The sequence below is a fragment of the Myotis lucifugus genome, unplaced genomic scaffold (genome assembly GCF_000147115.1).
Source record: "Myotis lucifugus unplaced genomic scaffold, Myoluc2.0 scaffold_218, whole genome shotgun sequence".
NCBI lineage: Eukaryota > Metazoa > Chordata > Mammalia > Chiroptera > Vespertilionidae > Myotis > Myotis lucifugus.
In genome coordinates this window covers 2047374-2075112 of record NW_005871266.1, presented here as the reverse complement: position 1 = coordinate 2075112, position 27739 = coordinate 2047374, and the positions used below count along the sequence as shown (strand labels likewise).

General features: G+C 41.0%; 1 protein-coding gene across 6 annotated transcripts in view; it reads right to left on the bottom strand.

Moving 5' to 3' along the window:
• Positions 1-22669: 22669 nt before the first annotated feature.
• EHF (ETS homologous factor) overlaps positions 22670-27739 on the bottom strand; it is a 42465-nt gene continuing 37395 nt past the window's right edge. For all 6 annotated transcript variants that reach the window (XM_006098074.3, XM_023761811.1, XM_006098072.3 and 3 more), the window contains 2 exons: positions 27233-27428; positions 22670-27132 (listed from right to left, as the gene is read on the bottom strand). In XM_006098074.3, coding sequence (XP_006098136.1) covers positions 27033-27132; positions 27233-27428 — 296 coding nt within the window. In that variant the 3' untranslated portion in view covers positions 22670-27032. The remainder of the gene's footprint in view (positions 27133-27232; positions 27429-27739) is intronic.

The window sequence follows — 27739 nt, the reverse complement described above, 5'->3', positions numbered from 1 at the left end:
GTGTGATTTTGTGCAAATTATTCCTTCAACTTCTTAGCCTCCATCCTTTCATCTAAAAAACTGGGGGTCACAAACCCTATCACAGTTTTATCCTTCAAGGATTGATGTAAATATTGAATGAGACAACAGATATCAAAGTTCTTTGTGCAGCATAAAATGCTAGTTGACTATTATCTCTATAATTATGATCTTCAGTGTCAGAGTCTGAACTGTATCTATGTCTCCCAGACACTTGTTCAGACTTCACTTGGGGATAGAAATGTCTTAAGTTTGACATATGAATCAATGAGGAAGAAGATGCCTTGGGGTGTCATGTGAGGAAGCCTTACAAGACCCAGTGTGTCTCACCCAACAGTCGGCCACAAGCACCTAACATTTTGAGCAGTTGTCAGTGTTTTCTTTTTCTTTTTTTTTTTTAATATATTTTATTGATTTTTTACAGAGAGGAAGGGAGAGAGAGATAGAGAGTTAGAAACATCGATGAGAGAGAAACATCGACCAGCTGCCTCCTGCACATCTCCTACTGGGGATGTGCCCGCAACCCAGGTACATGCCCTTGACCGGAATCGAACCTGGGACCTTTCAGTCCGCAGGCCGACGCTCTATCCACTGAGCCAAACCGGTTTCGGCAGTTGTCAGTGTTTTCATTAAAGAATTTTCCCTCCTGAAGGTTCACCTTTAAAGTGCCTACATGAGCCTAGCCAGTGTGGCTTAGTGGTTGAACATTGACCCAGGAATCAAGAGGTTGCAGGTTCGAGTCCTGGTCAGGGCAAATGCCTGGGTTGAAGGCTAAATCCCCAGTAGGGGCTGTGCAGGAGGCAGTTGATCAATGATGTTCCTCTCTCATTGATGTTTCTCTCTATCTTTCTCCCTTCCTCTCTCTAAAAATCAATAAAAACATATTTTTTTAAAGTGCCTACATGACAGCTGTCATACAATAAATAGATGGGGAGGCATGGAGGAATCCACGGTTATCTACCGGTAGATCCATATACAGTATATTTATCATCAGGTCAGCCTGTTCTCTAGCAAGACCCTGAGCTATGGGACTTGGGGGGAGTGATTTTGATAAATAGTTGGGAGAATTCAAGGAAGCAGGAGCCCTGGGACCAGCAATAGGATGCTGGGTACCAAAAAATTTCAGAGAGGAGAATTTTGCAAAGAAGGGTGAAAAATACTATTGATGTTATTAAGACTTTCGTACCTTTGCAGATTGGGCCTTTTGTGCATATTTTCTCTCCAAATCCTCACAGCAGCCTTTCTTTTTTATGGAGAATAAACTGAGACTTAAAGAGCTTAAATGCCTCGCCACAAGTTACAGATCTGATACGTGGTGAAGGCAGGACTCAGATGCAGGCCTGGAGTCTCAGTCCTGCGTTCTTTCCACCACACCCTCATACCGGGCTTCACATTTTACCTGGAGGGAATACTCTTCTAATTTGGAGTTACCGCCCTGAAGATTTTATCTGCCCTTCTTTTAGGGAGTGACCAAGAGGTTTGAGATGCTCAGCAAGCAGCTGGCTCCCATCCTCTCTTTTTCGTTCTTTGTAGGTCACTGTGCGACCTGTTTCATGGCACGGGAATTGTTAATTATCAGGTAGTAAGGCTGTCTGTTAGTTGGCATCTGAACATTACTAAGGGCTGGGTGTTTTGCATGTGATATACGGTACTGTTGTCTGTATCTATGAGGTTTGTGTTGCTGGTTTGTTTTGTTTTGTTTAATCCCTTCACCTATTTCATCCAGCCCCCCAGCCCCACTCCCCTCAGACAGCTGTCAATCTGTTCTCTGTACCTACCAGTCTGTTTCTATTTTATTTGTTTATTTTGTTCATTAGATTCCACATATAAGTGAAATCACATGGTATTTCTCTGACTTGCATATTTCACTTAGCATAATAATCTCCAGGTCCATCCATGCTGTTGCAAAAGATAAGATTTCCTTCTTTTTACAGCACAGTAATATTCCCTGGTGTAAACGTACCACAGCTTTTCTATCCACTCATCTACTAATGGGCACTTGGGCTACTTCCAAATCTTGGCTATTGTAAATAATGCTGCAATGATTTTTTTTAATCCATATTGTCTTTTCTTTTTCTTAGGTGATGTATATTTCACTACAATAGCTATTGATTTCATTAAATTTATCCCGCTTGTCATTTGTTGGACTTTCTAATCTGTATATTTCTTAAAATCTGGAAAATTCTTAGTATGTATCTTCTCAACATTGTTTTTTCCAAATCTTTCTATTCCCTCCTTCTGCAACTCCAATTAGATATGTTAGCTTTTCTTAGTGTATCACCAACCCAGTTTTTTCTTTCATCCTTCCATGTCTTTCAATTTTTTTTTTCAGATTTTCCACTTCTTGATCTCAATATGCTACATATTTGGGTAATTTCTTCAGATGTATCTTCAAGTCAATAATTAATCCTTCAGCCAGGAGATTTTGATTTCTAGAAAGATTTTCACTCCTATTACTGTTGTGTTTTTTTCATTACTAGATGTTCTATTTGATTATTATTTAAATCTGCCTGGCCCTATTTATTCGTCATATTTTTACTATTCAATTTTTATGCTTTATCTGTGAATCAAGTAGCTTCATTTTGGGGGACCTATTTCTCATTTATTGTGGCTTGTTTTTTCATGTATATTGATTTTTATTTATGTGATCGTTAAGACATTACCTATGGGCATTCTTTGTGGTTGGGTTTAAATGGCAACTCACCAGAGAGGACTCATGTTTGCACCTGCCAGTTACTTGAGAGAGTTCACTCAGGAACTACTTTTGAGATTTGGGTTGGAGGGTTTTGTACCACACAGGTAGTCTGGGTTTTAGATCTAAGTTCATATGAGGGCATGCTTGTAGATAGGAACTCTTCGAGGAAGCCATTCTCCTCTACTCAGAGCCAAAACTGACACACACCCCTCTCCTCACCAGCCCTCTTTCTGGGTGGAGCTTGTTTTCTTATACATTGTTGCACTGAGGAAGTAGTCCTCTCAAAGTCTCAATGTTGTAGAATCTCTGTTCTGACTCCCACCTGGAGGATTCAAGCCCTGCTCCTTGTCTTCATTTGTTACAAGTGTAGTTGTCAAAAACAAAACAAGTAGGAGAGGGAGGGCGGGTGATCTGGAGAGAACAACCAGAAGACTTGTATGCATGCATATAAGCATAAGCAATGGATGCAGACAACAGCGGATGAGGGTAAGGGCAGGATTGGGATGGGGGGTGGGGAACAATAGGGGATAAGGACACATTTGTAATACCTTAATCAATAAAGGAAAAATAATACTAAAATAAGTGATTAGATAAACAAAAACTAAAACAAAAAAACAAACAAACAAAAAAAACCAAGGTTATAGGTTACTAGAGAAGGGTCCAGATGTAGTACTTAACTTCTCTCGGGTTTGCATTCCAATTTTGGATTTAGTATCTGAAGGGTTCTCTTCTCACAATATCACTTAGGTTGCTTAAAAGATTTTTGCTTAACATTTTACCTAGCATTTGTAGTTTTTCCTCCTTACTTTTTCAGTCTTTCTTTTTCCCCCCCAGAAGAATTTTACACTATCCAGTCCTCTATATTGCTGAAAATAGAAACCCCCATAATGTTCTTGCTCCCATTTTTTTTTCCCTGGAAAGCTCTCACTCATCATCTCCTCTGGAGAACATTCACTGTCCCCTAGAAAGCAGAATAAACTAGTGCATTGTCTGTGTTCTCACATACTTAAAACATACCTAGAATAAAGACCTCCCACATTTTTTATTGTAGTTATTTGCTTATCTGTTTCCTCCTACTAGTCTGCAAATTCCTGGTGGACTGTTTTAATTATCATTCTAAGTGGGACACTTAACAAAGTGCAGGACACAAAAATAAACATATTTATTTGAATTTGAATACATACATGAATAAAACATCATTGTTTGCCAAATGAAGCCCAAACTCATTAGCATGTCACTCAGGTACCTCCACAATCTAACTACAACCTACTCCTCCAGCCTTATTACTCATTTAATGCATTGTTAATTCAGGTATTGATTATCTACTAACTCATTCATTCATACATTTATTCGTTATCCAGGTATTTTTGAGTAACCATTATGTGAAAGACTCTATGCCAAATAGTGGGACTATCTCCCTGAATAAGACAAATATGACCTTCCTCTTCATAGAGTATGCTAGTAAAGAGGAACAAATATTAACAAGGAACTACATAAATATTTAATGAACTGTGATAAGTGTTATGAAGGAGAGATAGAAACTCTATGAGATACTCAGCAAAATGTGGTGATGTGCTGGTGGGAAGAGCATCCCAGGCAAACTGGATAGCTGGAAGGCTCTTAGGCAAGAAAGGGCCCAATGAGTTCGCCCACTCTTTCCTCTCACGCACTCTGCAACAATAGCAATGAACCAATCACTGTCCCCTGAATAGGTCTACAATGACGTCTCGGTTCAACTTGTCCCCTCTGTCTGACCTATCCTTATCAGTTGCCTATCTCCTAACACTTTTGTCAAAATATCAAGATCCCACTTCTTTCCCAAAGGTGTTACCCAGCAAGTCTCCTTTGGAATTTATTTGACTGCTCTTTGCTCCCACGTGGCATTTCCATGCTGGCATTTATCTTCTAAGTCAGCTGTCTGTGTACGTGAGCTACGTGAGGGCAAGGGATACTTTTCAGCTTGGTCACTTTCTGCCGTGAAGAATCTCAGTTTGGCCACAGTTTATTTCTGTGGCTAAGTTACATCCAGCTTGTTGTGCCAGACCAGAAACCGCAATGACGTCAGAAAAGAACTTCAAACTGGTTTACCAAGAGAAGTGTTTTTTGAAAAATCAACCAAGCCAAACCACAAGTTCATGAGGTTGTGGACAGGTAGGCAAGGCTTAGGAACTTTTCAAGCTTTCTTAGCTCTGTGAACCTGTCGATTTGGAATGAAATAAAATGTCCTGAAATATTAATCTGGCCATGCCCAATAACACCAACTATCCAGCTCTCCGGGCGGAGAGTTGGGGTGGTATGTTTAACCACCTGCTCCTTCTATAAGGAATGGACTCCAAGGACTACCTGCCCCAAATCATGCTGGATTGGAGGACGAGGTGTCTGGGATGAGAGGACACTTAGGTGAGCTCAAAGCAAGAGTTAAAATGAAGACCCACATACCATATTTTTAAATATTTAAAAATTATAAACTAAGTTCACACAGTTAAATAAAGCATGTTCTAGCCTCCTACCTTGACAAATACACCTTGAAAACAACATGAAAGTTCAGGTTTCAATTTGGGAAGAACCAGCTCCTGGCATTTTCCAGGAACCCTTCTCCTTCTTGTCCCACCCCTGATACCATCCTACACTAAGAGAGTCCTACATGCACACATATGTAGATATCATAGCCCACACATCCAACCTCCACCATACCTCTCACAAATTGGTGCCTGACGACTAACTCTCCTAAAGGCACAGTGGTCCTCAGGAGAATAGACCTAGGGAAGAAGCCTATACAAACCCAACAAGCAAGTTCAAGATCATTTGAACAGGGGAATTATTGGGTTTAGAAGCATGGTCTTGAAGGAAGGATATGGGCTCCAGGTGAGCCCCTTCCTTTGCTCCCATGGACCCTTCACCTTATTGGGAGAAGCCTAGTAAGAGAAGAGCCAGAGTGGAACCTTCTGAAGGGCGGGGCCTGGCTCAGGAGCCCCTCTTACTTGCATGGAAAGGGACTGTGGTCTGGGTGCTAAATGGTGGTAACAAAGAGAAAGGCAGCTTCTAACACTTGAAGGTAGTAAGGCCAATGCATCTTAAAATATCTCCTGTATTTACACTCACTTAGATGATCTCATCCAGTTTTATAAATGTCAATTTTATCTCCATGCTGACAGTGCCCAAGTTTTTACCAGTAGCTCACACTTCTCCCTGACCCCAGACTTGTATATCCACCTGCCTACTCAGTATCTCCATTTGAATGTCTGATAATCATCTCACTTAACATGCTCAAACCTGAGGTCCTTCCTTTTCCCCTCTAGATCTGCCCTCAGGAAGACTCTCTATTCGGGTATTGATGACTCCATCTTTTCATCTTCTCAGGCCAAAATCCTCACCATCCTTGACTTCTCTTTTTCCTTATATCCCACAACAAATTATGACATTAAAAAAATTTTTTTGTAATATGTTTTTATTGATCTCAGAGAGAGGAAGGGAGAGGGAACAAGAGAGAAACATCAATGATGAAAATCATCAATCGGCTGCCTCCTGCACACCTCTAACTGGGTGGGGATCTAACCCACAACCTGGGCATGTGCCCCAACTGGGAATTGAACCGTGACCTCCTGGGTCATGGGTCAATGCTCAACCACTAAGCAACACTGGCCAGGCAAATTATAACATTTTATCTTCAAAATATATCCAGATTATGATAATGTATCCAATCATTTAATACCTTCAATGCTACCCTTGTGGTTCAAGCCACCATCATCTGTTTCTTGGATTGTTGCAATAGCCCAGCTGACTTTGTTTCTATTTTACACCTCCATTTCCCCCACTCCCCCATTACCACCCACTTTTCTCAACACAGCTGCCAAATTCATTTTTTTCAAACATTAGAGTATGTTTGAAAAACATGCTCAAAGTAGCAGCTTTGTCTCTCATTCAAAGTGAGACTTAGCAATAGCCAACCAGGCCCTGTGTAATCAGCTCAGCTACCTGCCTGCTTTCATTCCTATGTACCTCCTCCCTCTCCTACTCTGCTCCAGCCACACCGGTCTCCTTTTATTTGAATACATCAAGTTGTCTCCTGCCCCAGAGCCTATGCTATCAGCTCCTAGTATGTAGGATACAATTGTTTTTTGTATGTCAACCTATATCTTGTAACTTTGCTAAATTCACATTAATTTTAATGATCATTTCATGGATTTTTAAGAGGATTTCCTATGTAAGAATTTTTTTCTCTAAAGTGCAGTTTTCATTACTTCTGTCCACTCTGTATGCCTTTTATTTATATTTAGTGTGTGCTATTATTAAGTGAGCTCTGGGTAGCAGAATTCATTCTCTCGGTTCATTGTGTGATCTTAAGACATGGTGAACCCTCACGGACTTACTTGTCTTTGCTGATATCCTGAGATTACGCAGAGGCAGGTGGGAACTTCTTCTCTCCTTGGTGTCACACATACCTTTCCTTAGAAAATTATTGCTAACCATTTGACATAATGGTTTAAGAAGGCTGTGGGCCCAGGGACAAAAGGAGACATAAACTTGTGACCTGAAAGTAAACCAAGCCACCTTGAGTTTATCTTGGGTTGGGTTCCCAAGAAGCAGAGTCTGAGATGGGGAGATTGATTAACTGAGAGAGTCCTCTCAGGACAAACCTGTAATGACATGAGGAAAGCAGACTAATGTAGAAGAAGCTCGGCACAGACATCATTTCAGGGAAAGGCTCATCTCAGCCTGATCCCACAAGGAGCCCTGGAGATAAATTGTGTCATGAAGGTTGCCCTCCTCGGAGCTTTGGAAAGGGGGATAAGCTCTTATACTCCTGCTTTAATCAGTCAATGAGCACATGCCTACTCCCAAAGCGAAGTTGAGAATCCTTCAGGAATAGAACTTCTGTCGGTCAAGGCAACTGGCTGGAGAAGAATGCAAGTGTGGTCCTTTAGCATCAACACCCCAAACAGCTAGTGGAGTAAAACCAGCATCTGTTACAGCAGGTGACTCTCTCTGTGAGAACCCGACTCGTGGTAGGAGCAGGAGCTCCAAAATGCCATTATGAAACTTGGTTCTGAATGGGAAAGCCAGATGGAAGCAATCACAAAGCCATAGAAGAGCGTGGACACAGAGTTTGGGGAGTGGGGAGCTAAGAATGAATATAAAGCGTTCACACAAAAATAAGACTTCGACCAAAATTCCACCACCAAAGAGAAATCATATGCTAAGAAAGACAGCAATCAAAATCAACAATCAAGGCACAGATTCACTCCTAATGAAATTAATGTTATGCAGCATTCTGACAGAGACTTTCAAATAAATCTTTTTTAGATACTCACATAATTAAATAAAAAACATAACTCCCAAGGGAAAGCAAAATATTATACAACAAAAAATAGAAATGAAACAGCCCTAGCTGGTTTGGCTCAGTGGATAGAGCGTTGACCTGTGAACTGAAGGGTCCCAGGTTTGATTCCAATCAAGGGCACATGCCAGGGTTGTGGGCTCTATCCTCAGTAGGGGGCATGCAGGAGGCAGCTGATCAATGATTCTCATCATTAATGTTTCTATCTCTCTCTCCCTCTCCCTTCCTCCCTGAAATCAATAAAAATATATTTTAAAAAATAGAAATGAAACAAGTAGGAGGATGAAAAAGAAACAGTTAGAAATATTGGACATAAATAAAAACAGTTGTAGTCCTGGCTGGTATGGCTCAGTTGGTTGAGCATTTTTTCATGAACTGAGAGTTTCTGGTTTAATTCCTAGTCAGGGCACATGCCGGGATCGCAGGCTCAATCCCCAATAGAGGGCCTGCAGGAGATAGCTGATTGATCTCTCTCTCTCTCTCTCCCTCTCTCTCTCTCATCAATAAAAACATATTTTAAAAATACAGTCATAATGGAAATACAGTGGAACCTTGATTCTCGAATGTCTCCTGTCTCGCACAAATTAGTTCTTGACCAAGCTGTTCACAGGAAAAATGTCTTGTTTGTGGAACAAAGTTTCAGTTCTCAACCTGACAATCCTTTTATGCTGATCTTCAACATAACAAAGTGTCTCTCAGGCCCTAACCAAGGAGAGAATGTGAGTCAGTTACCCCTAAACCTCTGGGACAACTTCAAGTGCACCAACATCCGAATTATGGGGGTGTCAGAAGAAGAGAGAGAGCAAGATATTGAAAACCTATTTGAAGAAATAATGACAGAAAACTTCCCCTACCTGGTGAAAGAAATAGACTAACAAGTCCAGGAAGCACAGAGAATCCCAAACAAAAGGAATCCAAAGAGGACCACACCAAGACACATCATAATTAAAATGCCAAGAGCAAAAGACAAAGAGAGAATCTTAAAAGCAGCAAGAGAAAAAAGTCAGTTACCTACAAGGGAGTATCCATATGACTGTCAGCTGATTTCTCAACAGAAACTATGCAGGCCAGGAGGGAGTGGCAAGAAATATTCAAAGTGATGAATAGCAAGAACCTACAAACAAGATTACTTTACCCAGCAAAGCTATCCTTCAGAATTGAAGGTCAGATAAAGAGCTTCACAGATAAGAAAAAGCTAAAGGAGTTCATCACCACCAAACCAGTATTATATGAAATGCTGAAAGGTATCCTTTAAGAAGAGGAAGAGGAAGAAAAAGGTAAAGATACAAATTATGAACAACAAATACACATCTATCAACAAGTGAATCTAAAAATCAAGTGAATAAATAATCTGATGAACAGAATAAACTGGTGAATAGAATAGAATCAGGGGCATAGAAAGGGAGTGGACTGACTATTCTTGGGGTGGGGGAGAAGAGGTGTGGGGGGTGCGGGAAGAGACTGAACAAAAATCGTACACCTATGGATGAGGACAGTGCGGGTGGAGGGAGGTAAGGGCAGAGGGTGGGGTGGGAACCGGGTGGAGGAGAACTATGGGGGGAAAAAAGAGGAACAACTGTATTAATCTGAACAATAAAGATTTAATTTAAAAAAAAGAATGAGAAGATAAGTCACAGACTGGGAGAAAATATTTGCAAAAAACCCATCTGGTAAAGGACTGTTATCCAAAATACACAAAGAACTCTTAAAACAAAATAAGAAAACAAATAACCTGACTTAAAAATGGGTCCAAGTCCAAATCAAAGAAGATATAGGAATGGCAAATAAATATATGAAAAGATGCTCCACATCATAAGTCATCGGGGCAATGCAAATTAAAGCAGTAAGATACCACTACAAACCTATTAGAATCGCCAAAATCCAGAACACCGATAACACCAAATGTTGGTAAGGATGTGGACAGAGACTCTTGTTCATTGCCAATGGGAATGCAAAATGGTGCAGCCACTTTGGAAGTAAGTTTGGCAATTTCTTACCAAAGTAAATATATTTTTACCACATGATCCAGCAATCATGTATCTTGGTATTTACTCAAAGGAGTCTACACAAAAACCTGCTCATAGATGTTTATAGCTGTTTTATTCACAATTGCCAAAAGTTGGAAGCAACCCAGATGTGCTTCAGTGGGTGCATGTAGAAACTGTGGTATAGCCAAACAATGGAACATTATTCAGAGGTAAAAAGAAATGAGCTATGAAGCCATGGAAAGATATGGAAGAGAGTTTAATGCACTTACTAAATGAAAGAAGATAATTTGAAAAGGTGATATGCTATATGATTCCAAGTACGTGACATCTGGAAAAAGCAACACTAGAAGAGGCAGTAAAAAGATCAGGGTTATATGTTATTATACATTTGTCTAAACCCACAGAATGTACAACACCAAGAGTGAACCCTACGGTAAACTATGGGCTTTGGTGATAATGATGTGTCAATGTAGGTTCATCAGTTGGAACATGTATATACTCTGGTAAAGAATGTTGATGGTGGAGGAGACTATACATGTGTGGGGGCAAGGAATATATGGAAAATCTCCATATCTTCCCCTCAATTTTGCTGTGAACCTAAAACTGTTCAAAATAACACTCTTGGTTTTTTTAAAAGACAAACTATGTACAAAGTATAGGTACTTCCAAAATATATAGCCAAATGGTTCATATCCAGAGTATATTAAAAATGTTTGCAAAAAAATCCATGTCATGAAAAATGGAACAAGTATATTAACAGGCAATTTGCAGTAAAGAAAAATTGAAAAGATGAAAAATATGTGAAAATGTGCTCAACCTCATTAATTTTTGTGGAATGTAACTTTTAACAATGGGATACCATTTCACATCCATCATATTAACAACAATTCAAAGTAAAGGCATGCCAAGTGTTTGTGAAGACACTGAACAATGGTGACCCTACGCCTGCTGGTGGGAGGTTTAAATTGACACCACTGCTTTGGGAAACATGTTGGCATTACCTGGGAGCACAGAAGACACTCGCACTCTTCAATGCCACATTCTGGAGAAATTCCAACATGTGCACAAGAAAATATGTGCAGCTTTTTCATAGGAACAAACATTTGGAAAGGATTTAATTATCTATCAATAGAAAAATGGATAAATTGAGACATTTGTATATTATAGAATACCATTTAGCACTTCAAATGAAGGTAAGAGAGGAGCATATGTGAATATTGGTAAAACTTAAATTACATAAAGTTTTTTAACAGTGACCATCACTGGGTCTGTGAATTAATGTTGTTTTAGGATTTCTTTTCCTTTACTTCATCTTTTTGTTGTTCAGAAGGGCATTTTTTACTGAATATGGAAGACTCGGATTTTCCTCCATCTGAATAATTTGAATGTGTGTATATGTGTATATGTATGACATAGCACATATTCCTTTAATAATAACAAGGACAGTTGACACAATTGAAGAATTTTTTTCTCCATCAATCATCTAGAACAGTGGTTCTCAACCTGTGGGTCGAGACCCCTTTGGGGGTCGAACGACCCTTTCACAGGGGTCGCCTAAGACCATCAGAAAACACATATATAATTACATATTGTTTTTGTGATTAATCACTATGCTTTAATTATGTTCAATTTGTAACAATGAAATTGGGGGTCACCACAACATGAGGAACTGTATTAAAGGGTCGCAGCACTAGGAAGGGTGAGAACCACTGATCTAGAACATTTGGTGGAAAAGTGATTTTTCCAGACTCTGCAGATGGTAATCTCATAAAGGTCTTGGCATGTATGGAATGACCTCACCGACGGTGGTTTCCAGGGTTTGGATGGGAACCAGTTTCTGGCTATTTCACCACCTTAGGAGAAGTGGAGGTGTTGTTCTGGGGGCCCCAGTCAGCACTGTATCTACTAAGAGGCCCTGCCCAGTCATGCAATTGTTTCTGAAACTAATGAGATCAGCAGCTTTTTACGAAACCATGAGTCATCTCTACTGGTGAGGATTTCCAGGAGCCTGAGGAGTGCCTTGAAGTGCTGGCTTCACCAGATGTGCTGGCATCACCAAGCCTTCTCCTCACACCGAGCGCCACATCCGGCCCCTTGCCAACGTCACAAGGTCACCAACAGCCAAAAACACTCTTGGGCTCCAGATGAGGACCTGTAACATTAATGCAATCCCAATAGAAATTCCAGTTGGATTGTTTTTCAGGAACTTGATCTAACATTTATATTGGCTCACAACTAATCAAGACATCATTATTTTAAGACATATTTTAAAAAAATAATAAAAACAGTGTGATCTTGGTTCAGACACAGACAAATCAGCCAATGGTAGAGAAGAAATTAGTGTCTAGATAAGTTTGATGACAGATAGATAGATAGATAGACCCACAGGTAATTGAGAGGGACACTTGATTAATAAATAGCACTGGGAAACTACAAAACTGACTACTACAGGAAGAAAATAAAAACTAGATTTCTATCTAATTACATGGATTAAAAACCCAAATGTGAATAGCAAAACTATAGAATTAATAGAGAAAATGTAGAATACCTTTGGGACCTAGGAATTAGTGAAGTTTCATAAAACTTCCAGAACATTAATGCTATGACAAGAAAAAAAGAATGAATTTTACTATAACAAAACTAAGTATTTTTTGTTCCCTGAAGGACACCATGAACAAAAGTAATAGGTGAATAACAGAATAAGAAAAGAATGATCTCTAAAACCAACACCTAAACATTTCAAGGAAATTCAATATAACCCTAATAGGAAAATGAGCAGAGGGTTAAAAGGCAGTATATAGAAGAGGAAATACAGAAGGTTATTTAGTATATGAAATGCACTCAAAATTATTAGTAACCAGAGAAAAGCAATTTGAGATAAGATATCACTTTATCGACAAGTTTCCCAAAGCTGGACAATGAAGTCTTGGTGAGGACAAGGAGCCACAAGAACCTTCATGCACTACGGGTGGGAGTTTAGACCCAGCAATTCCACCCCTAAGTGTACATCGTAAATGAATTCTTTACCAAATCCCATAAGAGACCAAGTCCTGCAGTGTTATCACAGTGCCGGCAGAGCACTGGAGACAGGCAGCGTATTCATGGGTGGAAGAGGAGAGAAGTAAATTGTGGAGACACTTACCTTGGGCATTATGTAGCATTGAGAAACAATGGATTAGGTATAAATATACAGTCACGCGTCGCTTAACGACGGAGATACACTTTGAGAAATGTGACATGAAGCTATTTCATGGTTGTGTGAACCTCATAGAGTGCACTTACACAAACCTAGATGCTACTGTCTACTACACACCTACAGATGGTACAGGCTATTGCTCCTAGGCTACAAACCTGTGCAACATGTTACTGCACTGAAAACTGTACACAATGGTAAGTATTTGTGTATCAAAACATATCTAAACATAGAATAAAAGGTACAGTAAAACTATAGTATAAAAGATAAAAGTGTTAGCTGTATAGGGCACTTACCATGGGTGTATTTTGCAGGACTGGAAGTTGCTCTAAGTGAGTCAGTGAGTAAGTGATGAGCGAACGTGAAGGCCTAGGACAGTGATGGCGAACCTTTTGAGCTCGGCGTGTCAGCATTTTGAAAAACCCTAACTTAACTCTGGTGCCGTGTCACATATAGAAATTTTTTGATATTTGCAACCATAGTAAAACAAAGATTTCTATTTTTGATATTTATTTTATATATTTAAATACCATTTAACAAAGAAAAATCAACCGAAAAAATGAGTTCGCGTATCACCTCTTCGCACGCGTGTCATAGGTTCGCCATCACTGGCCTAGGACATTCCTGAACACAACTTTAGACTTTACAAACACTGTCTTGCGAGGCCTACCCCTGATTCCTTCCAGCAGGATCTGAAATAGGCCATCGAAGCTACCAATGCTGTTCCATGAACAGGGATGTGGGCTGGACTGATTGGAAATATCAAGTAGAAACTAGCTGGGTAAGGTGTAGACTACAATAATAGTGACTGTCAGGTGGGAGTGAAAGTTGCCCTGAGGAGCAATAGTGATAAGAAATCAAGTTGGGTACCACCACTGAATGAGTAAACAAATCCACTGATTGGAGGGTCAACCAATGTGTCTGCAAAGTATCTATCCTATCACTTCTCATCAAGGACACTGCTAATCAATCACACCCCCCATGACTCTCCCCCTGAATCCTACCTGAAACTTAGAATTCTTCTCAATACAGTAGCCAGGTTTTTCCTTCTTATCAATTGAAGTAGTACAACGGTGAAGCCTATCTCTGCCTTCATGCATTATTCCTACCTGGGATATTTACATGTTAACTGCTAATATATTTGATCACGAGATCAAAAACTTTAGGCTAAAGACAAAAACTCAAGGTGGAATTCCCAATATATGGGATAGGAGATCTGGAAAGAGGTGCCTTTCAATCCCAACAACTTCAATGTCCTTTACCAAAAGATAGGATTAATGGCAGAGACCCATATTTTAAACCTATGGCAGAATTCCAGGTTTTTCTAAACAGTCATAATAGCAACTATTTCACCACTTATGCTGGTCAGGCAATGTGTTCCAACCTTGGTTTTGCCTCTAAGGTCCCATGTACTCATCGCTTTTTATGTTTCAGGGACGTGGCTCTCAACAGATTTTATGGCAAATCAATTGGTTGCCCAATGATCAATTTTCCTAGCAAAAAGATCTTCTTTCCCAGCAGTCATGAATCCCCCTCCCCCACTTCCTCCAATCCACCCAACCAGAATGACACAGTGCGTGACTGACATGTAGACTAGTCCTCCCACGTATGTCCTAAGAGCCAGTTTCCAGGGAAACAGAATAACAGAACAGGTGGTCAGGGCCATGCCATGCCCATGCTTTGGAAAGCCACTGGAAATGACTGGTGGGTGAGTCATGTGGTTGTGTCACTGCGTTTGCTTACAGGGACCAAAGCTGTATTTGTGTCCATTCAAGCTTATAGATTTAGGGAAGAAACAATCTCAGGAAAAAGCCAGAGGCTCACATTACTCCAAATTATCCACAAAAGGTAGGTGCTAAGTTTCCTGAGGATGGAGATAGGATAGACTTTGAAACTTTATTGAAAAGTACCTGTCCCCATTGTAGTGGGCAATTTGCAAAGAGATGTTTACCTATGAAAAAAGGAGATTTTGTCCTTCCATATATCCAGAGGGGCAGGTGGGAGGCGATTCTAGGGCAGCCTTTGAAATTGCTGGTTGATATAATAGAAAGAACATATAACTTGGTTTCAGAAAACCTGCCTTCAAGTTCTGCATGGCCATATAATCTCGGGTGAGTCTCTTAACTCCCCCGACCCTCCGTTTTATCAACTGTAAAATGGTGACAATAATTATAGGGTACTGAGATGAAACGTCGAGACAGCTTATGTGAATCTCCTGGTGTGTAGTAGGTGCTCAATGAACATTTCATTCCTTATTCATTCTCTTCCCAGTTTTCTCAGATATAGGAGGTTAGGCTTGGAGAGATTCGATGATTTGCCAAAGAATTTCACGCATCAATGGTGAAGAACAGACATCCATTCTCTGTCTGGAAAGTGGGAGAACTGGGGCTCAAGTCTAGTTAGTTTTCTGATTTAAAATTTAATGCATTTTTTGAAAATTCTTTTTGCCTTCTCGCCTACCAACATCCGTTGGTGGGGGCCTGGCTGGGACTGAGATTGAGGAGGGGGTCACAAGTTCTTTGGATCGAGAGAGAAGAAAACCCCGACAGGGCGAGCTCACTGGGAGAAGCACTTCGCTCTGTGGTGGTGGTGTCTTCTCCAGCGAGAGAACGAGGCAGAGGCAGCACGTGGAGGGTCCAGCCCAGCATCACTGCATGTGGGCGCTCACAGCAGTCACCTGGCACAGCCCACCCAACACCATGTCTCTGTAAAAGCAAAACCATGTAATGACAACTCCCACGTACTGACTGCTTCTCGTGTGGCCAGTCACAGACCAAATAGCCAACTTCACAAGGTGGTTGTGAAGTTGCAAAAGGGCATCATATATAAAACACTTAGTAGAGCCCTGGCATCTAGTAACTGCTCAACAAACGGTAGCTGCTGGCACTGTGTATACATGGTCTCATTTCATCTTTCCTTCCAAGGCCAATGACTATCCCACTCCTTTGTGAAGAGTTTCCTGGTTGTCGGGACCAAAAATTAACCTTTCTCTTCTCTGTGCCCGAATCCCTTACTCTGCACCACTCACACACCACATACATACTCCCTAAGACCAGTGCTATTTGTGGACATGCATGCATTCCTGCCGCAGGGGCTGGACGGAGTCCAATGTGTGGTTCCACCATTATTATTACTGGGACCAACCAGACTCAAGAAAAGTCAGTACCTCTCATGAGTCTTGAATTTTGTGTTTTCGGCAAAATTCGACTTCCTATTTCTAAGAAAGCTTACTCAAAGAAGGAAGGTTTGAACAGATGAATGAAGTTCCTTCTTTGAGTAAGCTTTCTTAGAAACAGGAAGTAGTATTTTGCTGAAAACACAAAAATAAACAGGTCCCTGGGGCATTGAGTATAATTTGAAATTCAAAACTCATCAAATTTATTTAATAAAAAAAGAATTTAGCCCTGTCCAGGTAGCTCAGTGGGTTAGAGTTGTCCCAGTATACCATAGTTGAGGGTTTGATCCCATTCAGGGCACATACATACTAAATCGACCAATGAATGCATAAATAAGTAGAACAACAAATCTCTCTCTCTCTCTCTCTCTCTCTCTCTCTCTTCAATTAAAAAAGAAAATATAAAGAATTTACAAGTCACTTTAATAAATATAATTTAATTTATTCTCAAAATAAATAAATAGTTTGACAAAATTATAAAGATTGAAATAAATGCTGGGCTAGATCCAAACTTATTTTCATAAATTTCTGGGACTTTCTATTTGGAACAACCTCAGAGATGACCCGGTCTAACCTGTTGATTTACAGATGAAGAAACCAAAGCAAGAGAGTTTCAGAAACTTGCCTAAGGGCCCATGGCCACTCAATGGCAGAGCTATGACTGGAACCCAAGTTCCATCTTCCTGCATTTTTCTATTATTGATCACACTGCCATGCATTACCCTGGTTATTTGGCGTCTCCCCCATAAAGCAGAAGCTCCAACTTAGAATGCCTGCTTGTTCATGAGGAAGCTGAGGCTTAAAGAAGTTAAGTCAGTTGTCCAAGGCCACCCAGCTTGTAAGTGAAGGTGTGAGATTTGGAACTGGGGTTGTTCCAACTAAAATGGTGTGATTTTTTACTCTATGAGCCTGTTTTTCAGTCCTGGGACTTAAAGATATCTCCTTCCCAAAGAAAGAATGGGCATCAAGGATGGAGGCAGCATGGTGAGGTAGTACTGGAAGTCAAGTGAGCTCTCACACTGACCTGCCAGGTGAACTTGGACCTGTCACTTGACTTTGCCTTTACTCTGTCGTGGGCACTGTGGCAGCAGCTGGTGCAGTGCTAGGGCCTGGGTTGTGATCAACACATAGCTACCAATTGTTGACTAGGTGAAGCACTTTTCCCCCTGTACATGCCAGACAGCCACATCCTTTACTTTTTGCTTTCTCTCTCACGGGGAACCTCAGGACAGAGTCCAACATGGGCCCAGAATCCCGTGTACCCCCATTAAGGTGAGATGTGTCCTCAGATCAAATTTAAGAGATGTCCTGTTTTCACAGCTTCAGCAGGGATCCCAGGCTCTATCTTACGTGAATACACTGTTTGTTTTTCTTCTTCTCTGTCTGTTTGCCATTGGAAAAGACCATTCATGCTGAATGACATGACTAAACAGTCAAGGAGAGAACAGTTGGTGTGTTTATAGCTCTTAGGTAAATACCACTTGTTATTGTCACTCTGAGGCTTTCAGAGAGGTGGCACCATTCCTGGTCCGGGACTGTCCTCTTGTCAGTTCTGTCTCTCAGCAACCTGGAAAGACGGGTTTGAAGAAAAAGGGAGCCTGAAAGGGACTGGTGAGTAAGGGGAAGGAAGGGTATGAGAAAGAAACCGGGACACTGAACGAGACACAGAGAGTACGAGAGAGAGAAGACAGGCATGCACACAACCATGTGCACACATGCGTGTGCGCACACACACACACACAGACGTGCACAATGAAGCAGAGCAAAGACGTCAGAGAGCTAATGATTTGATGCTTAATGGGATCTTTTGCCAGATACACACTCTCGTGTGCTCCTTCCTTAGCACTGCTAGGGGCCTCTGCATGCATCATTTCTCAGCAGCTCTTGCCTTGTTCTTTCTGGCTCCACACCTGCTTCCACTAACATCTAGGATGTGCAATTTTTCCTCCCAGACATGGCTGGGACCCAGATGGGAGATGATGTTGGCTGGATTAGAAGAATCAGCATAAGAAGGTTGCAGGGCATCACCAGGAAGGCCAGGAGGAAAAGGAGCCTTTTTGAGGACGTCTCTATGTTGGCGATGGAAGATCCATGTGATTATGAGAAACACAGGACTCGGAAAGCTCACATGTGGATGAGAGGGTGCATGAACGGGAGCTCCCCTCCTCGCTAAGAGCCTGGGTGACCTGGAGTCTGTGCATTAAGCTCTCTGTGCTCTTATGATGGGAGTTTGCACAAATGAGCATCTCTTAGACTAAAAAGTATTTGGATCAGACACCAAATCCTCTTTGAATTTTAGTCCCTGGTTGGAAACGATCAGGTATGGCTTTAACTCAGGGTAAAATGGCTTGAAAACACCCCTGTTGGCTAGGTATCATTGTGCTCTCAGACTAACCACTCTAAATACTTCTCTTTGAGTTGTCACAAATTCAGTAATAATTCCTTTACTTCATTCAGAGCCTCATTCTTTTCATAACACTTTCCAAAAAAGACAATAGAGTATCATGATAAAGACCCAAACTCTGGACTCAGCCAGACAGTGGTTCAAATCTCAGCTCAGACACATACCAGGAAAGTGAGTTCAAGCAAGAGTCTCTACCTCTGTGAACCTCAGTTTCCTCATCTGCAGAATGGAGATAACAGTAGTAACTGTCTCACGGGGTTAGAATGAGCATTAAAAGAAAAGAAAAAAAAAGCAAAGTGTTTAGCACAGTGCCTTCATGTATAAACCATCCATAAATTATAGAATTATTAAATATTAGGATCTCTCCACTCCATTCCCACAATACGAACAGGAAATTGGTATTTATCTCCATCTAAAAGGTGAAGAAACTAAAGAATAGAGAATTTGAGTGACATGTCCACAGTCTGAAGCCAGGACCAGAAAGAGAACAACCTGTATCTACCTGTATCCTTATGACATCTCTGAACTGAGTGTTCAAGGGGCTAAGCTTTGGGGGAGAGAATGTAGAGAGAGAGGAGAGCTGAGATTTAATCTTGGGAAGCACACACAGTTAGAAGGATGGGGAGAATAAGAACTGAAGAGTGAGTACTCAGGAAAGCAGAAGAAGAAAACTGTTACGGAAAACAAGGGAATAGATCTTTTCCAAAAGTAGAGAGCAGGTCACCTGTGTCAAAAATCATAAAGTCAAATAAAAGATTTTGGAATCTGAATATATTTAATTCAACAAATACTTATGGAATCACATACATACGTTAGACACCTCCTAGCTCTAGGAATATGTTGGTGCACATGGCAGACTAGGTCCCCACTCTCCTGGAGCTTACTATTTGGCAGGAAAAGTAAAATACTAGAAAAGTAAACTAATAAATTAAAAATATAATTTCAGATAGTGTAAGTTCTGAGAAGAAGATAAAAGGAAGATAATGCACTAGGAAGTGATGGGAGGTAGGTGAGCCACTGGAGCCAGTGTGATCAGTTAGCAAAGGCGACTTCTTGAACTGAGACCCGCATGACTAGAAGGAGCCAGCCTCATGAAGATCCAAAGTGCATTTTAGAAAAAAGGAACCACTAATGCAAAGTCCCTGAGGCCAGGATGAATTTGACTATGTCCTTTAATAGGGCATTTTCAGTGACTTGATGTGAACAGAAGCCAGATTGTGATAGACAATGGGAGAGAACTGACTTATAGGGAAATAGATTGCCTATGGGTGAACTACTTATTCAGAAAGGTGGTCTTAAAAAGAAGGAAGAATATGGTACTACTGTCTTTTAGAGCAGAGAGTGGGCAGTGCCAGCCATTCCTATTTGGGGATCTTGCCTTTCCCTTACCATTTCATGATCTCCCCCCACTGCCAAGATTCTCAACCTGAAAGCCACCTCCTTGGAACGAACATTCATATTAATGACTGTAGGGTATTTGTGGGGTTTGGAGATAAGAATAATCAAAGCCTCCCACACCAAGACTCCACTGACAGCATCAAACTTGTTTGCACTGGTAGATGCTGTCACCATTCCAGCAAACACAGAGATATTTGCTTTGGGTCTTTATTTTTTTGTTCTCTATGATTCAGGGTCACCTTTGGTTTCTATGGCTAACTGGATCTTATTTCACTGTTGGTTAGTTTTGCTCACTACCCTTCCCACCCTTACCTCATCCTCCCAGGCTAGATTCTAGAGTAGTTCTGTCCAATAGAACTTTCGTTGATTATGGAAATGTTCTATAGCTGCACTGTCCAATACAGTAACCACCAGCTGCATGTGGCTATTCAACATTTGGGATGTGGATAGTGCAATTAAGAAACTACATTTTTTATTAATATAATTTAAACTAATTTAAGCTTAAATAGCCACATGTGGCTAGTCCCTGTAGTTTTGCACAGATAATTATAAAGAGTTAACATTCAGGAGAGCCTGGACAGAGTGGCTCAGTGGTTGAGCATTGACCTAGCTGTATTTCTAGCTCTACAGCCTTGACCAGGTTCAATTCCTGGTCAGGGCATATGCCCGGGTTGCAGGCTTGATCCCCAGTGTGGGGCATGCAGGAGGCAACCAATCAATGATTCTCGCTCATCATTGATGTTTCTATCTCTCCCTCCCTCTCCTTTCCTCTCTGAAATCAATAAAAATATATTTTTTAAAAAATCAGGAGAGTTTATAGTTCCCAAAGAAGTCACTTTGCAAGTTCATGGTGATTTCTGAGAAATGCATTAATGAAAATAAGTAATGCCCAAGGCAGTGAGGGGATTTCTTTTCATTGAGAATAAAAGAAAAGGAATATACACAAAGTTGGCCAAGTTTGAGGTGCATGAATATTTTCAGCATACTAATTTGGCCCGATATGAAAATACTGCTTCTTCTACATCAGAGAAGTAGTCTTTAAAGAACATCATTTCCATAAGTGTGTTTTAAAGGGTACTGGTTTCATAAAAATGTCTTTGATGAAAAGAATCTGTTGTCAAATGGGCTCGGGAAATTGGGAACACTTTTTCCCTCTCATAGATTAACAATGCACATTGTCACAATAAAGGCTCTGAGAAATTCTAACAGTAGGTAACTCTGAAATACATTGTTTAACTCAGTATTATATGCAACTGTGTGTGTATGTGCATGTGTGTGTGTGATATTAGTATCGTGGCAAACTGGAGAATATTAGGGTTAAGTGTATGGACTTTGGGAAAAGTCCCACATATTTTTAGCTGTTCAACCTTGAGGAAGTCATTTAACCTTTTCTGACCTTCATTTTTCCCTCTTTTAAAAATTGGGAGTAATATCTCTCTATCACAGCCTTCCATGAAGATCAAATGGATGTCAAGAATATATCACAGATTCTGGGACCAAGGGGATCTTCCCAAAATGGTTGGCTATTATTATTTTCATTATTATTTATGAAGTCAAGTGACTGAATGGCTGGGACTTTCTGGGCCCGGGAGAAATATGTTATGAACTGGTAGTGCTCACTACTGTTTTGAAATATTTTTAAGTATTGTATTGGAAACTTGAATGCGAGAGCAATCTTTTCTACCTTCCTTTGTATATCCTTCACTTAGAATGTACACTCGGCATTGAATGCCTTCTTGCATTCATTCTCAACACAAAGCCAGAGGGGTCTTTTTAAACCAGAAGTTGGAGCATGTCACTCTTCTGTGTCTCTCCCCTCACCCCCTCCCCACTCCCCCCCCCCCTCACTCAAAAGAAAACCTAGAGCCTTCATTAATGGCCTCTAAGTTCTACGTGATCTGGTCGACTGGGGCCTCTTTTACGCTATTTCCTTCTATTGCTTAGTCTATCTACTCTGATAAACAGATTTTCTTGCTGTTCCTTGGATATGTTAGAAACACACTTACCTCAGGACCTTTGCACTTGCTGGTCCCTTTAATAAAGAATCATTTCCCCAGTTATCATCATGGCTCCTTCCCTTATATCCTTCAGATATTTACTGGGATGTTTCATTCTTAACCCTGCCTAAACTTGCGATATATCCCTACATACTCCAGCATGCTCCTCTTCTTGCTCTTCATTTCTTGACTACACATCGGACATGCTCTGTTTTGTCCATTAGTGCTTCGTTTCTTGTCCATTTCCATTTGATAGAACATAAACTTCACAAGAGCAGTGTGTTTTGTCTCTCATTCTGTGCCATAACTCAGTGCCTAGGACAGTGCCTGGCACAGAGTGGATGCTCAATAAACACTTACTGAATAAATAAATGGGAAAACTGCATAGGTTTTGTTGCTATAGACTACGTGCATTTCCTCTAAGCCCAGCTGTGGATGGCTTGTGGAAGCACGGAACACACAGTTACAAGATGGTCTATGTGGTTTTTATTAGCGCTTTCTGGGACCCAGCAAACAAAAAACCAAAACAAACGTATTTTGAAAAATATAATTCTTTCATAGAAGAGGAATACTCAATTTGAATTTAACATAGTTTAAAGGGCGAGATTTCTGATCTTTAAAAAATAGTTGTAATAGGGTCATTTCCTACAAATTGTCTACCCAGAAATCAGATGGGAAGAAAAGCAAGATTTATGCAGATAGCTATGAAAAGATTAATCCCAATTCAGCTAAATTTGTGACCGTTTACACATTTCAGTGGTTCATAAGGCACAGCTTCAATGTGTTTTTATTAAACGCTGTATCTCTTATTGCAGAAATGAGGTGAATTCAGCTCTGATATTGTGACTGCTAGGTTGTTCTTTCAGACAGTAAGTGTTCGTCCATTAGGTTCATATGGAGCATCTATTACACCCCATATAATTAGATAAACTCTTCACATACTTGGTTTCATGCAATGCATATCATAGGCACTTGACAAATGTTTTTTTTTAAACTACAGAAGAATAATATGATTGCTTTCCTTCTTACTATTTTTCCTATCTTTTATACATTTGGAAAACATCACACTTGCAAAACTAAAATCTAACATGCATGACTCACCTTATCAAAAGATCCCTCATATTTTTCAAAAAGAAAAAAATATATATAAACCAATCCCCAAATACTAAAACTTAGAACTGCTTTACACTTAAATAGCAATTTACATCATATAAACACATTCATAATCTTCATTGGTTAAAACAGGTCAAAGGTATATTCCTGGTTTCTTATACCAGACAAATCTCACAGTTCCTAATAAAGCAACAGAATTCTCATCCAACACATGACTTTCGGGAGCAAACGGCATGTTTTGGTTTCATTTCAGCGAAGGTTGGAAGGCAAAGTAAGGAGTTTCACAATAAAATGTTCATCTAATAGGGTCACATGTCCTTGAAGTTATGGCCGTTGTGCTCTTATTCCAGTAAAGAAATGATTCACATCCCAATTCTGGGTCTGGCCTCCCAATCCAAGGAGTCTTCCAGAAGACATTCATTTGTTAACTCAACGAATATGTATTGAGCACCTATCTCATGCTAGTTGCAGGGGGGAAATATTGATAAGATGTAGTCCCTGCCCACAAAGAGCTTACAGTCTAGAAAGGCAAACACTTTGAGAAAGGACTAGCTTGTCTAAAGGAAAACTCATAACCTGGGTCTGCCTGGCTCAGAAGGCAAGTTCAAGAAGCTGTCGGTATGGCCCTGGGAGCCAGGGCCATACTCAAGTTTCATCAAGTCAAATAACTAGGCACCATGGATAACCTGAGTCTGGTAAGATCTTAGCAATACATCTCCTGCCTCGGGTTCCCATGAAAACTACATATAAGAGTCTAAGCCTTTAGCTTAAGGAAGGTTCAAGGAGACCATGTGCAGTGACCATGTGAGCACCCAGCACAGACAAGCTTCTCAAGGGAGAAGCTGTGTGTCCCCCACAAAGAAGGGGTTGCTTCACTTGATGCTGGCTTATCTCTGGGATTTTACTCTCCCTTTCAACACTGTGGTGGGAAGTGTTCTGTTCACACCCCAAGTTGGCATGGCTCGATTACCTTGAGTTCTCCAAGTCACGAACAGCACAGAGAAAATGCATCAAACTCAAGCCAAGACAATAGAGAGATAATCTGAGAACTTAATACTCCAGCCTATTTAAGTAGGAACTGGGTGCCAAGAAACCGTCATTCTCAAGAAATAACACAATCTGCTAATTATCTGCAGAACTGTTCCAGTCCGTACTCCCCAGTCTCGCTTACTACCTAGCAAAGATTGCTCTTCAACAGAGAAGGTGCAGAAAGAGCCAATTTGGAGGACTGTAAGAAACTTACAGGGGAAGGGCAAACTCAGAGAACAATCTAGTCACCTTAAGTGACAAATAACAAAGCCAAGGGAGGAATAGCAGAGAGAGGATTAGCAGGTGCCCCTAATATCTTCACACAATTCGGACGCACACAGACACTCAAACAGTCATGTGTTGACACCAATTCAAATATCTGGATGTTTTATTCATTCTGTGTGAAGTATAGTCAAATGCTGGGAAGGCCTCATAGTTCTTAGCCTGGCTTGGAAAACAAGGTGTGCCTTTTACGGGAATGTGTCGGAGCTGGGTTGCTCACTGTTATTTCTCTCGGTTCCCTCAGTAACTGTTACTTAACACTAAGTAACACCTTTGTGGAGGTGACCAAGCCAGGCAGAAACAAAAATGAACTTGGTTGTACCTTCAGAAGGTCATTCATCTCACTACCCTGGTGTGCAAAGATCACCATTCATAATGGTTGTCATTATAAGGAAGACAAATTGTTAATTCTTCTTACTCCTAGCCTTCTAGATACATTACAAACACTTTGCAATCTTTGACTAAGAATTGCTCACCTCTGCTGGCTAAGACATGGTGTCAGGCGGGCCATTAGTTGATGAAGAGCACTCCCTCTTATTGGTACATGTCTTCCGCCCCACAGTATTGCTCAAGAGAGGCAGGAGGGAGGAGAAAGCCAAGGACATGGGGATCCCAAAAGAAAAGTTGCAAAAGGGTGGATGTTCAAATCCATTTGCAAAGTGTCTACAGGCTCACAGACCTCCCAGATTACAAGACCCAGTGAGAAGTCCCCAGGTACCCCCAAACAACCCCACCACTGAAGTCTCCAACTCCTTACTGACTATAGCTCCTAAGCTCTTCTCTGTTTTTCTCTTTCATCCTTTTTTCTATGTCTTTTTTCTTTTTAAACTTTCCTCTGGTTGCAAATCTGCACAATACACCATTCACTTTGGGATGAGTTCATATGAGACAAGAAAAAGATGATCCCAAAGAAGAAAGACTAAGAATTAATATCTGCAAAGCAGTTTTCCCCTGGAACACACACACTCTCTCTCTCTCTCTCTCTCTCTCTCTCTCTCTCACACACACACACACATTTTCTCTTAGCATTTCTTTCTACAATATAATTTTTAGTCTGCTTTGTGATCCCAGAGAAAATGTCTTCTTTTCGTTCTTGCTACATTACTTTGTTCAATTTGTCTGACTTTGTCTCTCATCTGGGGTTCAGAAAAGAAGTCCCTCTAGTTACTTAAGCCCACTTTCCTTAATATTTTAAAAATTAAAAAGAAGCTGGACTTTGAATCTTGCTTCTGCTTCTTCTTAGGGACTAAAAGATCTTACATATCTTATTCTTCTGAGAATAAGTCACCATTGTCATCTTGACTGGCTAAATCGGTGGTTCTCAATCAAGTGCAATTTTACCCCCCTCCCCGCCCCTCCGCCATGGGGGACACTTGAAAATGTCTGGAGACATTTTTGGTTGTCACAACTTTGGAACAGGAGTGCTACTGGCCTCTAGAGGGTAGAGGTCATGGACAGTGCCACACATCCTGCAATGCACAGGGGAGTCAAATAATGCACAACAAAGAATTATTCAGCCAAAAATGTCAACTGTGTTCACTGAGAAACCATGGACTATAGGAATACAAGAGCAAACTCATTGCCACCTCCTTTTTCCCATTTAGTTTTTCAGCAATTGGGACAAAAAATAACCAAGACTGGACCCTTTCTTAAGTATCTAGAAGTGAGCAGAGGTGGTGATTGAAGTTTGTTCCACCAATCATCCACGGGGAAGGGAGGAAGACAGCCTTGGCATCAGAATCATTTCTGAGTGAGAAAAAAAAAGCCCCCACCCTTATTCTTCTGGCTGATTTACTGATTGCAAGTCATGTGATTATGCAATGGTTACAGTCCACCTGGATTTTTGGAAGTCCTCCTTCTCCACTCAGTGGCTCCTAAGGGTCAGGTGAAACTTCCCAGCAGCCTCCAGTTCATGCCGTCAATAGGAGACCCTGGATGGAGCTCATCCTTGCGACCACGCCCACCTCTCTTAATGAGGCCATGTCGTTGCTTAGGTACGAAGGACACATGCCACCTTTTCCTAAATCACTTGCATATAAAAATATTTAATGCCTTCCAATTTTCCCCCCTTCTCTCGGCAAGAAGCATGAAGGCCACAGACCCATTCTTCTTGCAAGTGGAATGAACTTCACAATAAAGGCAAACACCAATCACAACCACATACAGCATCGTAATTCACAGAAAACTGTGTACGCTGGCTCCCCAAACAGGATGTACTTCAAAGTAACAAAATGAGTTTATCAACTGTAGTGTTCCTTCTTCCCGTTAGAAGTCGATTTTTTTTTCTCCCTCTCTCCCTCATGGTACATAAATAGCAGAGAAAAGTCGTCTTGGACATATTTACATCCAGGGGTTCCCGGCTTGCTGGGATGTGGGGTCTGTTTTGGGTTGTGTTCCAAGGGTCAGTTTTCATTTTCTCTCCAGCCACGTGCGTTCTTCCCAAATTTATACACCAGTCTCCGTCCGTCCACCCGCTCCAGGATCTCTCTTTTGTAGTAATATCTGTAACAGAGGACATTGGTAAGGTGGCTGCTCAGATGAGCCTGCCGGGGACTACCTGGTCGTGCGGCCGTCTCGTGTGCGGAGACCAGCACCCCCTCACCTCATGGCCCGGCTGAGTTTCTCGTAGGTCATGCTGCTGTTGTTCTTCTTTTTGCCCCACAGCTGAGCCACCGCCTCCGACTTCAAGAACCTGAAGATGCCCTCCGACCTGTCTTCCCACTTGATTAACCCTGGATTCTTGTCTGGGTTCAGGAGGATGTCCCGGATGAATTCCCATAAGTGAGTCCCTCGCGGGTCTGAGAAGCAGAAAGAGGAGTTTAGTGATGGCCAAAGTCACAGTGAACCAGGCGCCAAGCAAGCATAGAGTTGGAACATGAACCAGGTGCCAAGCAAGCATAGAGTTGGAACATCTTCCATCCGACGGGAGATCCTCAATTCTCCCCCTACCCACCCGCGAAGCCAGATCACAGAATTCCCAAATATTGCACATATTAACAAGATGTTTGACAATGAACGAGCACAGTTTTTTGTTTGTTTGTTTGCTTTGTTTTTAGTTTGCAAAACAGGAAACTGGGACACAGAATTTAAGTGACTTGACCAAGGTTAC